A 14,988-nucleotide genomic window follows, 5' to 3' on the forward strand; every position below is an offset into this window, starting at 1 on the left:
AGTAGTAATATACCAGGATTTACTCAAATATTCCAACACGTGAATCCCTTCCTTCTCCCTTTCACTCCCTTACTACCACCATGATGTTATTTTTAAACATAAAGATATAAAGTATAAAAGGAGAGAAAGTTAATAACAGATGGTAAGAAAAGATACTCAATAAAAGTGGAACTTCAATCTATAGTAGCCCTGATCATTTTTTGTTTTTGATGATTCTTGGACAATCCCACAGAGACAGACTTCAAAAAAACAGATTAAAGCGCTATATATACTTAATTATACTGCAAAGTTTGAATTTTTAAAAATAAAATTATTCTAACAGAATATCAATTCATATATCACACAAGATGGATTTCTGAAACAAGATGAAATCATTTTTACTAGCATGAAATAACCCCAAACTACTTTTCTAAAAACTGTGCTATCACTATAACCCAAGGGAACATAACAAACTTAACAGAAATGGCAAGTTTTAGAAGAGATGATCATTTCAACAGTTTTACTGAGTGAGATATTACTTTGAAATGAGAAACTGAAGTTTAAGTTCTGTCATGAATCCCCTATGTCACAAGGGTAAAATTTTCTTGAAAATTCAGATAGAATACTATGACTACTGTGAAATGAACTATATTTTGATGAATAACGGCTGGAAAAACAAAAAACTAGCAAAAGCAAAAATACTATTAGAAAGAATTTAAGGATGGAATATCCCAAAATGTAACATATGTACTAAAATAAAAGGTGTAAGTAGGAAGATACTAGGAACAACAATTAAAAAATTAAAGGAAGAGATAAATCAGTTATTTATTGTGAAAGGTACTTGACTAGACAAATTATTATTAGGCAGTAATATACTTGAATTCCCATAATTAACAGAGTGCTAAGAAAAGAAACTTTAAAATGTTAATACAACTCAAACAAAAATGACCGATAAAAAATTAAGGTAGGGACTTCCTTAGTGGTGCAGTGGTTAAGAATCCACCTGCCAATGCAGGGGACATGGGTTTGAGCCCTGGTCTGGGAAAATCCCACATGCCGTGGAACAGCTAAGCCTGTGTGCCACAACTACTGAGCCTGCGCTCTGGAGCCTGCGAGCCACAACTACTGGGCCTGCGAGCCACAATTACTGAAGCCCGGTGCCTAGAGCCTGTGCTCTGCAACAAGAGAAGGCACCGCAGTGAGAAGCCTGTGCACTGCAACGAAGAGTAGACCCCCCTCACTGAAACTAGAGAAAGCCCACGGGCAGCAACGAAGACCCAATGCAGCCAAAACAAAAAATAAATAAATAAATAAATTTAATTTAAAAAAAATTAAGGTAACAATAGAAACTCAGCCAAGATCAAGATCAAGAGACTGATCATTCTCTTCTACATCTCTCAATTCTTAAGTTCCTCAGTCTGTTACCTGACCAACTGAATATGCTCATCACAAGTTTTCTGAACTGCTGTACAGACTGATGGAGCAAAGGCAGAGAAGAATGAAAAGAGTAAGAGTAATAATCATAAATGTTATCCAGAGAGTTACTTTCAGACTTTAGTCTGCATAAGACTAACACCTAAGATATCTGCTTAGCCCAACCCCCTAATTCTAATTCATTAGCTCTAGGATGACTCCAAAGTCTACATTTCAACAAACGCCCCAGGTGATCCTGATGCAAGGAATCTGTGGCCTCTAGAATACCATTTCCAAAGATGGTACCTCATGGTGCTCTATGCCACAATAAAATATTGTCTTGAAAAAAAGTGCTCTTTGATAAAATAAGTTAGGAAAAAGGATAAATAAGGAAAAGTAATCATTTTTCTAAACATTAGTATTTCTCAAAGCTTCAATATGCATTTGAATTCCCCCCAAAGAAAAAATAACCATACTATATTTCCTAAAATTACTGGGCATAGAATCCTTTCTCGTCTTTTACCTACCAACATCTACAAGAAGACTAAAACTTTAACACAAGAAAACTACAGACAAAGAATAAGATGAGAGGAATTGGACTAAATTAGAAAATTTTAAAGCTTCCTTGTAATTCTAGGCTGGAAAAGCAGACAGGTAAATTAGAAAAAAAAAACAACAGAATCCTCATTTATCTTAAGTAATACTAAACTATGGGCACATAAATATCACTATAATATGTACAAAATTCCCCTCTATATGATAACTCCAAAGTTAAAAAATGATAATACTGTTCCTAAGGATTTCTTTAAACAATAAAGAAACTAGAAAAAATGTTTCATAAGAGGATAATTTTGTAGACATAAGAAGTTTTTCTCTAAGATTTTAAGAATAGCTTCAGATAGTAGGAACAAAGTTATAGAAAATATTTTAGAAATAGAAACAAACAGGCTTATTTAAAGAAGGAAAATTCTCTCTAGTTCATCTGTAAACCAAATATATTTGTGAAGTCTAAAAAATGTTTTAAACTAGTAGAAATTATAGATAAAACTATTTCAAGTTGATCAATTTAGAGCACTCAAAATTAACTACTTCAATTATCTAAAAGATAAAAATTCCCAGATTTGCCTCTTTGATTTCAAATGAGTCCATAACACAAAACTGAACTAAATAATCTAAGTGATTTCTCTTAAACAAAATCTTTTAAGTGATTATATTGTAATATAGACTACAGATTAAAAAAAACTTTTGAGAAAACTGTTAGTTTAAGGAAAAAAAAATTAAGACTCTCTAAAACCAAACAGATAAAACAAATGAATGATGATAACTAACCCTAAATACATATTTACATCTCCCTCAGGGGAAGGCAGATTTTTTAAATGTGCCTGCCTTGGCTCAAGGTAAGAAGGTGAAAAATGTCTCCCCTTAGAATTCATAACTGCAAGCCACCCCTCATGGGTTTGGAGTAGAAATTAACACTACTCATGTAATGGAAGAGACACACATGCTAAACTTTTATTTAAAATGGTCTTAGGTTGGTAGAGCTCCCAGGCACCTGGTAATAACTCTGACCTCAAAGAATTTTCAATGAGAAATAGGCTAACAACCTGATAGAAAAGCTGAATAAGACTTGCACATACATATCCTAGAAGAGGAAATACAACTGACCAAAAATATGCAAATACATGCTCTAAGTCATCTAAGTATTGAGGGAAATGCAAAATAAAATGTCCCTGTACTATTTTACATGTATCACACTGGAAAGCATTAAAACATTGGACAAAACATGTTTGGGAGCAAAACTTATACCACTTATTCATTACTGGTATAAGTGTAAACCGGTTTGGAAAATATTGGAATTACCTAGCAAAACTGAAGATGCAGATATCCTATAACTAAGCAAATCCATGCCTTGCTATATACCCTAACTCCCTGTTACCATGCTGCAGGAGACATTTAGAAAGATATTTAAAAATGAGTTGTTTATAAAAGTAGAAAGATGGAGACAACAAAACTGCCAAACTATAGAACAAAAGATAAATTAATAACGATCTATTGTTTCAATAAAAAACTACATATTAGTGAAAATAAATGAACTACAATTACACAGATCAGCATGTGTGAATCAAATCAAGATAACGTTGGTCAAAGTATCAAATAACAGGAAAAAAGTCTGACTTCATTTATATGAAGTTCAAACCCTGAAAAACTATGTATTATTTATGAATACATATATACATACATATCAATACGTATAAAAAAAGGAGTGAATGAAAAATACAAAGTTGAGAAACGTGGTAACCTCTGGGCTAGATGGATGGTGAAGTGAGTACTGAGGGATTCAAAGGTGACTTCAAAGGCTTTGGTAATATTCTGTTTTTGAAGTGGGTTTGTGAACACAATGGGCCTTCATTATTATTATGCTTTATGTTGAACATAAAAACTGTACATTCTCATGTATGATTGGTATATTTCATAATACAAAATAAACTTTTAAGAATAACCAATAGCAATATACATGTTTCTTTCATTGGCTACTGAGTATATGTTTACCCTTTGTCTTTCTCACCCCTTAAATTTTGACCTCAGAATTTTGTAATGGTTATGATAACTAGGGAGTAAATTACCGTGTTTCTTATTGGAATCTTCTTGGGTTCTGGAGGCATATCCTGCGGAACAAATTTCACTGGTTCCTTAATCTGCCTCCTTGATCGTTTGGTCCCATCTGGTAAGGTTTCCATGGCCATGTCTGCTTCCATGTCACTACTCCCTGCCTGGTCACATTCTGAACACTGCCTACATAAAGAAAAAAATATAAGTTCATACATTTATTTTTACCTTCCAGCATTAGCTATGTTTTCTATAAATACAAAATTCAGGTATATGTTTAGAATATATGAAAATATACACAGGAACATGTGACCATAGGGTATACAATGATTATACATACAGAAAAGCACATACATTCTTGTAAGAGAAACAAAAATAAGTATAATGTATCAAGCAATTCCATGTATCCCTAATAAGTATAATAAAAACACATGTAATACTGCTACATGTTTAAGTGAACCAACATAAGAAGCCCAGATAGTTTCCATTAGGAAATCATGATTTTTCCTCAAGTGACATACACTGTGACACCAGAAAATCAAAGTATTCATTGACCCTGACTCTACATCTTGTCACAGCTATAATATCCTTGAATCTTAATTAATAGCAAGCTGTACTGAATATACCAACTAAGGAAGTTCTGTAAAAACAGACTCTCAGAAGTGAACAAAAATAAATGGATCATTTTGGTTGGTGGCCTTTACTACGTATAAAAGAAAATATATAAATTTATTTATGAAAAGAATGTATTAAAGTAGCATTTTTAGGGCTTCCCTGGTGGCACAGTGGTTAAGAACCTGCCTGCCAATGCAGGGGACACGGGTTCATGCCCTGGTCCGGGAAGATCCCACATGCCACAAAGCAGCTAGGCCTGTGAGCTACAACTACTGAGCCTGCAAGCCACAGCTACCGAGCCCGTGTGCCACAACGACCAAAGCCCGCACACCTCAAGCCCGTGCTCCACAACAAGAGAAACCACCGCAATGAGAAGCCCGCGCACCACAACTAAGAGCAGCCCCTGCTCACCGCGACTAGAGAAAGCCCGTGCACAGTAACGAAGACCCAACACAGCCAAAAATAAGCAAATAAGTTAATTAATTAACTTTAAAAAGTAGCGTATTTAAAAATATGGGGGGAAGATGGCAGAATAGAAAGGAATAGGAATCTGAGTCTCAACCTAGACAACAATTACATTAGCAGAATCTGTCTGACTTATCTATTTTGGAACTCTGGAGTCTACTGAAGGCTTGCAACTTCCAGGGAAAGGCTGGCACAGGTAAATTACAGTTAATTTTGGTCAATTTCAGCTCTTAGTACAGTAGTAGCTACCTATCCCCCATCCTAAGCCACATGGCAAGTAGCTGTGCACATGTTCCTGCAGCAGCATGTCACAGCTTTTAGGAGCCAGGTTGGACAAAATGAACCCTGTCCTCCAAATATTGGGGATATGTGCTCTGATCACTGATTGCTGCTTCTCATCACATGATGGCAGACAAAGAGGTGGGTGACCCCTCCTATTATTGCAAACCCCACCCGTTGGTCCAAAGTGACTTCCAGGACTTAGCAGACTGGTACCCTTTACCTCCCACCTCCATTTTTCTTTTTCCCCTTTTGGGAACCAGACATTAAAGACTAGGACCTTCAAAAGAAAATGCATATATGGGAAAAAATTTTAAATGACCACACTTGCCCAGGGAAAGGCTCAGAAAAGACATGAGAAAACCATAAGTTTACACTTCAGGCTGTTACCCAGCACAAAGACAGCCCGCTACAATAAAAACAAACAAGCAAATAAATAACAAAACACAGCAAGCCCTGCGGATGGAGGAGAACCTCATTTCCAGGAAAATGGACATCTCATTTCCATTATTTCCATTGTTTCCCCTCTGTTTCTCTTTTTGTAACTATAACCTTTGTCAGTACATTCTCCAACTTCTCATGCTCATTCTCACCCCCACCAAAAGTAATACATTTAGGTGAATGAGAAACTTGCTTTAGAGCACTCAGATAATAGTAATATTATGCTCTGAAAACCACAAAACACTGAACAACTCAGAAAAATCTAAACAAAATGTAACTGCCATACAGAAATTTATCTATTCCTATTTCAAGACAACTGCCACATGATACTTGCAGTACAAAAAGCCAACACAGATGAAAACACTACCTGCAACTCTTTCAGCAATCTTTTAAACTCTATAGTCCTCATCTTTTTTTTTGTTTGTTTGTTTTGACATGGACCATTTCTACAGTCTTTATTGAATTTTTTACAATATTGTTTCCGGTTTGTTTTGTTTTTGTTTTTGTTTGACACGGACCATTTCTAAAGTCTTTATTGAATTTGTTGCAATATTGTTTGTTTTATGTTTTGGTTTTTTGGCCACAAGGCATGTGGGATCTTAGCTCCATGACCAGGGATCGAACCCGCCCCTGCATTGGAAGGCGATGTCTTAACCACTGGACCGCCAGGGAAGTCCCTATAGTCCTCATCTTATAAATAGCCTTTAAGATATGAAAAAGCATCTCTGCTACATTAACCGGTACACAAGAGCCTAAGAAATAATAACTGAGGATAAAGCCATGGCCTGTCCAATTCCATGGAATTGCATATATTGGGGGGAAAGTCATAATTATCCTTCATAATATCAAAACACATACCTGGCTTCTTTTAGTAATCCACTAAAAAATAAATTAATTTAAAAAATAGAAAAAAAATAATCCACTAAGCTGCTATTATCTATGAATTTAGCTAAACTCACCTTAATCCTGTATATTTTTACTTAATATATTCTATTACGGAAGAGAATGTATAAAATCTATAATTCCTATGCATAGTACTAAAGGTAACCTTAAGTAATCAAAAAATTCCATTAATTAAAAATGGATTTTTAAGTATAAATAATGAAAATTCAGGTAAGGAATTTATGCCAAAGCACTACCTTCATACTGAAATACTAAGAGATTTTCCTCAATTTGCTGTACCTTCTTGATCCCCAGCACCCTACACTATAACTTATGTTCAGAATAATTACCTAAGGAGGTTTTAAAAATCTTAATTACTAAAGTAAAATAATTTTTATTGTATCATGCTAAAACAAGAATACTAATTTAATCTATAGAAAATATAATTTGCATAAGGCAAAGAAAAAAGATTTTATGAATTTTTAAACATAATAAATCCAGTAACATGCTATTTCCCAAATATTATAAATAATTTATGATTTACTTTTTTTTCCTTTATAAATTACCTCTTTTGGTCTTCAAAGATTTCACACCATAGTTTTTTTTTCTTATTTCTAAGCCTTTTCCCATGCTTTCCCCACTTTTTAGAGGGAAATCTTCAAAGGTGCCTATAGAAAACTACATCAGGGAAATACAAATCAAAACTACAACGAGGTATCACCTCAAACCTGTTAGAATAACTGTCATAAAAAAGACAAGGGATAACAAGTGCTGCTGAGGATATGGAAAAAAGGGAAACCTCATGTACTGTTGGGAATGTAAATTGGTACAGCCACTCTGAAAAGCAGTGTGGAGATTCCTCAAAAAATTAAAAATGGAACTATCATATGAGCAATTCCACTTCTGGGTATTTATCCAAAGCAAATGAAATCACTATCTTGAAAAGATATCTGCACTCCCATGTTCACTGAATCATTATTTACAATACCCAAGGCATGGAAACAACCTGTGTCCATCAACAGATAAACGGATAAAGAAAATGTGGTCTATATATACAATAGAGTATTATTCAGCCATAAAAAAGAAGAAAATCCCGGCATTTGCAACAACATGGATGGACTTTGAGGACATTATGTTAAATGAAATAAGTCCAAGGCAAATACTGTATAATCTCACTTATATGTGAAATATTAAAAACAAAAACAAACTCACAGAGAATGGACAGGTGGTTGCCAGAGGCAAGTGGAGGGAGTGGGCAAAATGGGTAAAGGTGGTCAAAAGGGACAGACTTCCAGTTACAAAATAAATGAGTCCTGAGATGTAATGTACAGTATGGTGACTACAGTTAATAATACTACACTGTATGTTTGAAAGTTGCTAAAAAAGTAGATCTTAAAAATTCTCATCACAAGAAAACAAAAATTGTTTGGTGATGGATGTCAACTAAACTTAATGTGGTAATTACTTCACAATATATCTATATCAAATCATTATGTTGTACACCTAAAACTAATAAAATGTTAAATGTCAAAATTATATCTCAATTTAAAAAAAGAGTTAATGGGAGAAAGGGAAGACAAATTATGAAGAAAAACATGGGAAAAAACTACTTGCAAAATTCTTCATAGAAGGGTTTGTGCTACATATCTTCTTTTTGTCTTAAAAGAATAAAAGTATATCCAGAGAATAAAAGGATAAAAGAAAAAATGATTTTATGAATTTTTAAACGTAATAAATCTAGTAACGCTCTATTTCCCAAATATTATAAATACTTTATGATTTACTTTTTTTTTCCTTTACAAATTACCTCTTTCAGTCTTCAAAGATTTCACACCACAGTTTTTTCATGGATGGACCTTGAGGACACTATGTTGAGTAATATTTTTTAAGTAATATTACTCAATTCTCTGTCAAGTAATACTCTTCATAATATTCTTTAAATAATTAGAAAATGCAAGACAAATTCTGATCAGATGGGTGGTGGAAACATAAGATTAGTACCCCAAAATTAAAATAAGTATTTACTATTTGAACTACTCTAACGAATCAAACCCTATTTATTTATACCTTACCAGGCTTGTCTTAGAAAGAATGTAAGGTAGTGTTCAAAATTATATATTTTAAAAAACAAACCAAGATAACATAAACTAAAAGTGAAACAAAATACATTTCAAACACTGGGAGTAGGTATAAACAAAACAGAGCCTAGATTACACCTTTACTAGTCCCTCTACCCCCTGCCAAATGCCTCACCCACCTAATATTCTTCTTTATCTGATTTGCCCATCTCTAATCTAACCTAAGAAGTCCTTGGGTTTTCCCCTCTCCTCCTCCTGGTCAGCTCAGCATTACTGGAGAAAAATCAATTAATCACACTTACTAAACAAATTCACTGAACATTCTTGCTATATAGCCTCAGCAAGTCAGTTATCTCTGATTTTTTTCCCACAGTACCTGGTGCAAACTATTTCCTCTCTTCTCAAGCCCCCATTATCATCATCCCAGGTCCTTTCCCCCTCAAGACTACTTCTATTTCACTGAAAAGTCTATCTAACATGAACTCACTCAAGTTCCCTATTCTCCACCAATAACCACTTCTGTAGCTTTAACCATCTCTTCTTTCCTGTCACATGTCTTAACTCAGTCCAGCATAGCGCTGTGAACTATTGTGGAATGGACCAAACAGAAAGCATCCAGATCTAGAACCAATATCTTCAGGAAAGCAGTGCTGCTATTGGAAGAAAGAGCTGGACAGAATAGTCCAGCTTAGACTGGACTATTTGCTTAGAATAGTAGACTGGACTATTGACTGGACTAGTTGCTTAGAATAGTCTATCAAGCAGAATATGGTATTTAAGAAGTAAAGCAACATACTGCATAGTAATTCTAGCTGGCAGCAAACATAAGGGGGATATAGCAGTAAGCGTGTTAACACAGGCTTGCATAGCATAAAGACAGCAAAAGCAGAAACTGGTGACATCAGAAATGTATACCAGTGGGCTCTGTAGAAATTTAAGCCCCAAACTAGGGCTTAGTCATGAAATAAGGTCCCAGTAACAGGACGTCTTTCCCTAAGTAAAAGACTGAAAATTAAGGTAGAGAGTAAAGCAGAAATTAGGCAACGGTGTGATGGTAAATATGGGCAAAAGTTCTAATTTGTAGCTTTTGCCAATTTCTGTGATAGGAATACTCCTACCTGTGGTCAATTTCAAGCTATCATGCACAGAATGGGGAAAAGATGTACTAGCACACCATTACACAGTTTTTCTAACATATATATATATACAATAGATTTAAATAAACTAAAAAGCATAGTTAATGGTAAAGTATGTAGGAGGTGAAGTTTTTTTTTTAGTATTTATCATCTTTAATATAATTTCAAAAATGAACTGGAAATGTTAAAAAGCAAAAAGTAAAAACTGCCTCCCACATTTGAGAGCACTGAAGAAAAAAATATTCTCCAAAAATTACTCCAAAAGTAATACATCCAATTAATTGCTAAGCAAAGCTAAGTTGACTTTAGAGGCCAAAGGAAATTTGATCACTAGAAGCTACAAGATAGTGAAGACTTCACTTTGCTGCAATATTAGCTTCTACTTTTACTTTAAAACATTGCAACTAATGCATAGAACCCTAAGTAATTTAGGTTCTCTGGGGGGAGCTTTCACTAAAACATCCCAGGCTATGCACTTTCATCTGATATTCTTCCAGAAACTCTTACACACTGGAAAACAAAGCTCTGCAAGCACAGTGGGATTAGACAAATTAATAACCTCATTTAAGAAGAGAAATGCATATCTACACTTCCAAGATCATGACAAAGCTTCCTGGCCCTGGAGACTACCAAACTGGCTTTCAATTTAGAAACCCACATAGGATGTTTATTAACACTGCAGGCATTCTAATAAGTGACAGCAAGTTTCTCTTAAATTCTGGTTTCAAAATCACACACGTATCAAAAGTAATACATTTCACTATATTAGAAAAAGAGTTGATCAGTATGACTGGCTCAAGACAAACTGATAAAAGAACACTATGAAAAAGCAATCATGTGAAAATGGTGAAAGAATGTGAGCTTCTTAATAAAATGAACAGAGGTACGTTTATGAAATAAAACAATGAGGTCAGAAAACTTGCTTTAATGTGTTTGAAGAATACACACCTTTTTGTATAGATTACCATTTAAAAAGCTGGGGTCCAGTCTTTTCCAAAACTAGAATTTGTATAAAGTTTGTATAAAAAGAATAGTCATGTTCATTCCTAAGCTTTCCGTGGCCTATATTCTTCCTGTATGGAATCAATCTACTAGAATTTGAACATCTGTCTCTTGCTTGGACTAAAATTAAGCATAAAACTTATAAATATCATAAGCTTTTATCAAACATCTGTAGTGATTCAACACGCCTAAGTTAATGAAAAAATAATTCAGAAACATATGTCAAATGTTTCTAGATTTGCAAAGAATGGCTGAACTTAAATATACAACTAGCATAAATGACAAGTACCAGAAGTAAAGCCTTCAGTGACACTAATTTAGAAATAAAATACTAAATTACAAATAAAAGCATGAATATGGAGGCAAATTCTTGATAAATTCATTCAATTTCAAAACAAAATTAAAGCATTTAAAAAAATGTATAATAAAGCAAGAGAATTATAAACAGAATTCATGCTTTAAGAAACCATTGCTAAGATACCAAAATAGCCTCAATTAACTTAAAATTCATTTATCAAAAAACTGCTACATCTTTATTCATATAATGCTATAATAAATATTTATGTCTGAAATGTTCTCACCACAAAAAAATGGTAACTACGTGAGGTGATGACTATGCTAATTAGCTTGATTGTGGTGATTATTTCATAATGTATACATATATATATCAAATCATTAGGTTGTAAAACTTAAAACTACAATTTTTTTTTAACATCTTTATTGGAGTATAATTGCTTTACAATGGTGTGTTAGTTTCTGCTGTACAACAAAGTGAATCAGTTATACATATGTTCCCATATCTCTTCCCTCTTCGTCTCCCTCCCTCCCACCCTCCATATCCCACCCCTCTAGGTGGTCACAGAGCACCAAGCTGATCTCCCTGTGCTATGCGGCTGCTTCCCACTAGCTATCTGTTTTACGTTTGGTAGTGTATATCTGTCCATGCCACTCTCTCACTTTGTCACAGCTTACCCTTCCTCCTCCCCATATCCTCAAGTCCATTCTCTGGTAGGTCTGTGTCTTTATTCCTGTCCTGCCCCTAGGTTCTTCATAACCATTTTTTTTTTTTAGATTCCATATATATGTGTTAGCATACGGTATTTGTTTTCCTCTTTCTGACTTACTTCACTCTGTATGACAGACTCTAGGTCCATCCACCTCACTACAAATAACTCAATTTCGTTTCTTTTTATGGCTGAGTAATATTCCATTGTATATATGTGCCACATCTTCTTTATCCATTCATCTGTTGATGGACACTTAGGTTGCTTCCATGTCCTATTGTAAATAGAGCTGCAATGAACATTGTGGTACATGACTTTTTGAATTATGGTGTTCTCAGGGTATATGCCCAGTAGTGGGATTGCTGGATCATATGGTAGCTCTATTTTTAGTTTTTTAAGGAACCTCCATACTGTTCTCCATAGTGGCTGTATCAATTTACATTCCCACCAACAGGGCAAGAGGGTTCCCTTTTCTCCACACCCTCTCCAGCATTTACTGTTTCTAGACTTTTTGATGATGGCCATTCTGACCGGTGTGAGATGATATCACATTGTAGTTTTGATTTGCGTTTCTCTAATGATTAATGATGTTGAGCATTCTTTCATGTGTTTGTTGGCAATCTGTATATCTTCTTTGGAGAAATGTCTTTTTAGGTCTTCTGCCCATTTTTGGATTGGGTTGTTTGTTTTTTTGATATTTTGCTGCATGAGCTGCTTGTATATTTTGGAGATTAATCCTTTGTCAGTTGATTCATTTGCAAATGTTTTCTCCCATTCTGAGGGTTGTCTCTTTTCATCTTGTTTATGGTTTCCTTTGCTGTGCAAAAGCTTTTAAGTTTCATTAGGTCCCATTAGTTTATTTTTAAAACTACACAATTTTTAACTGTCAATTATATCTCAATAAAATTGGAAAAAATTATAAAAATATCAATTAAAAACTTACTGAAAACTTTATATGAAGCAATATGATATAACAATTACACTGTTGAAACTAAGAGCAAAGCAGTTCTAACATCTAAATCCTCTCCATTTTACTTACCAATAACTGTTTTTGGTCTTTCTTGGCATCCTTGTAAGAGGAGGGTCCAGACATCCAAGATGGTAATGGAGTTTACAGGTATCACACAATAAAAGAAGATGCTGATCATGGTTCTTCTTACAAATTCCACAACTTTGAATAAAGGCAGCAAATAAAAGATTAGAATAATTATCATCACAGTGAACAGTCAACTTACAGCATATTTTTAAAATTTCAAAATTTCACCATATTAACTTTTCTTTTATTGAAATCAAATATTTTTTCATAACATGTCTTTTTATAATGTCAATAATTATTAGTTCTATATACTTTTGAGAATGTAGAAAAATAGCCTGGATCTAGTATAAATTTAAATATTGCTGGTGTCATACTTTTCAGAGAAGGGCATATGTTAGATAATTATGTTAACGTTGTCTTTATCTTAATTTTAATTATCACTTTAAAACCCATTTAACATTAGACCAATTTTTTTCTAGAAACAAATTATTAAACAAAAAAATCTTTCAATTTTCTACGTCTCTAAAACTACAAAAGCAGTTACTTTACAAACAAAATTCAGTTTATTTTCTACCATTAATTATAAATCTTTCAAAGAACCTTCAACATGTAAATAAGCTACATATACAAGTCTCTTTACAAAATCAGACTTTGAGTCTTAAAAATATACCAATTGATTATTTATTATAAACAATGGGAAGTTTCACTATTGTTGTTACTGTTATGTTACATTATTTGTTTACTATATGGACCATTTTTAAAGTCTTTATTGAATTTGTTACAATATTGCTTCCAGGTTGTTTTTTTTTTTTTATGTTTTGGTTTTTTGGCCACGAGATATGTAGGATCTTAGCTCCCCGACAAGGGATCGAACCCGCACCCCCTGTGTTGGAAGGCAAAGTCTTAACCACTGGACCACCAGGAAAGTCCCTGTTACTGTTATTTTACATTTTTGTTTGTTCTTAAGAAATCCAACTTTTCTTGGGCAGAAGGACAAGTTAACTACTCCTGAGAGCACAAACACTATGACCTAAAAATCTAGGGTATATTTATATTAAGAATGTGAAGGTTGAGGAAAAAGTTGTTGAGAACCTAAAAGATATATACAGAAACAGCAATGATGTCTGAATTTTTAAATAATCCTAGAAAAAAAGATCACATACACACATATACAACAATGACAACAACGACCAGTACTGGGTCTCAAAGTTGCTCAGAGTAAAAATGGAAAATTACTTAAAGTATATTCTGAAATAAAAATGAACTGTAGTGATAAAAAGTCAGGAGCATAAGTGATATGCCTGACGGTTCCAAATGAACCAATTTTATTTGGAAAAGCTAGACTGAGAATGTGCTAGTCTTCATAAAGTACACTAAAACACTAGTGGGCTTCCACAGTTCAAGGAAGTTATCTGCTATTACCTATGGAGAGAGCCTCCAATCAAGAAGAGAAAGTAATTATAGAGATTGATATTGTTGCTACTGCTGCTATTTCTGAGAAAGGAAGAGGTTGTGGGGAGAATATTTATAAATTTACATAAGCATATACTTGTGTATGTGAATAGATTTGTGTATGTATACACACACACAAACATATACTAGTATCTTCTAGACTTTTCTCAATATCATCAGTTACATGGAAAAAATAGTGAGATCCAAACCTACTGAAGTATGGAAAGAAGTCTTAATAACTATGTAAAATTGCTATAATGGTGAATACTGTAAAATACTGAGCCAAGAACAAAAATATTTGGGAGAATGAAATTATTACAACTGAGCCAAGAGAGAAAAAATTGTAGACAGATTCAAATCTAAAACTTATCTTCATTATCCACCACTGTGCAAAGGCAGTAATTCAAGCTATATTATAGTACCCATCACTACCTAAAAACACATGTAAACCTCTAAAACGCATTCAAGTAAAATAAAATATAAATGCCCATTTATCTAACATATCATTTTAACTATTTAAGAAAATAATCATCTACATTATTTAAAGTCACTTTCCAATTCCCCAAAGAGGACAGTTCATTTCCATGGAGCATATGCAC

At 33.8% G+C, this 14,988-nt stretch overlaps 1 protein-coding gene across 6 annotated transcripts in view; it reads right to left on the bottom strand.

The window, feature by feature from the left end:
• The window catches only part of PHF14 (PHD finger protein 14), a 201,186-nt gene that overhangs the window by 129,077 nt on the left and 57,121 nt on the right, over positions 1-14,988 (bottom strand). For all 6 annotated transcript variants that reach the window (XR_003795130.1, XM_029233137.1, XM_029233140.1 and 3 more), the window contains exons 13-14: positions 12,941-13,072; positions 4,017-4,185 (exon numbers count right to left, since the gene is read on the bottom strand). Coding sequence is in view for 5 of the 6 variants with exons in the window: in XM_029233137.1 (XP_029088970.1) it covers positions 4,017-4,185; positions 12,941-13,072 (301 nt within the window). In the remaining variant the exon portion in view is untranslated. The remainder of the gene's footprint in view (positions 1-4,016; positions 4,186-12,940; positions 13,073-14,988) is intronic.

This window comes from Monodon monoceros, unplaced genomic scaffold (assembly GCF_005190385.1).
Source record: "Monodon monoceros isolate NGI ecotype Baffin Bay Population unplaced genomic scaffold, NGI_Narwhal_1 Super_Scaffold_2, whole genome shotgun sequence".
NCBI lineage: Eukaryota > Metazoa > Chordata > Mammalia > Artiodactyla > Monodontidae > Monodon > Monodon monoceros.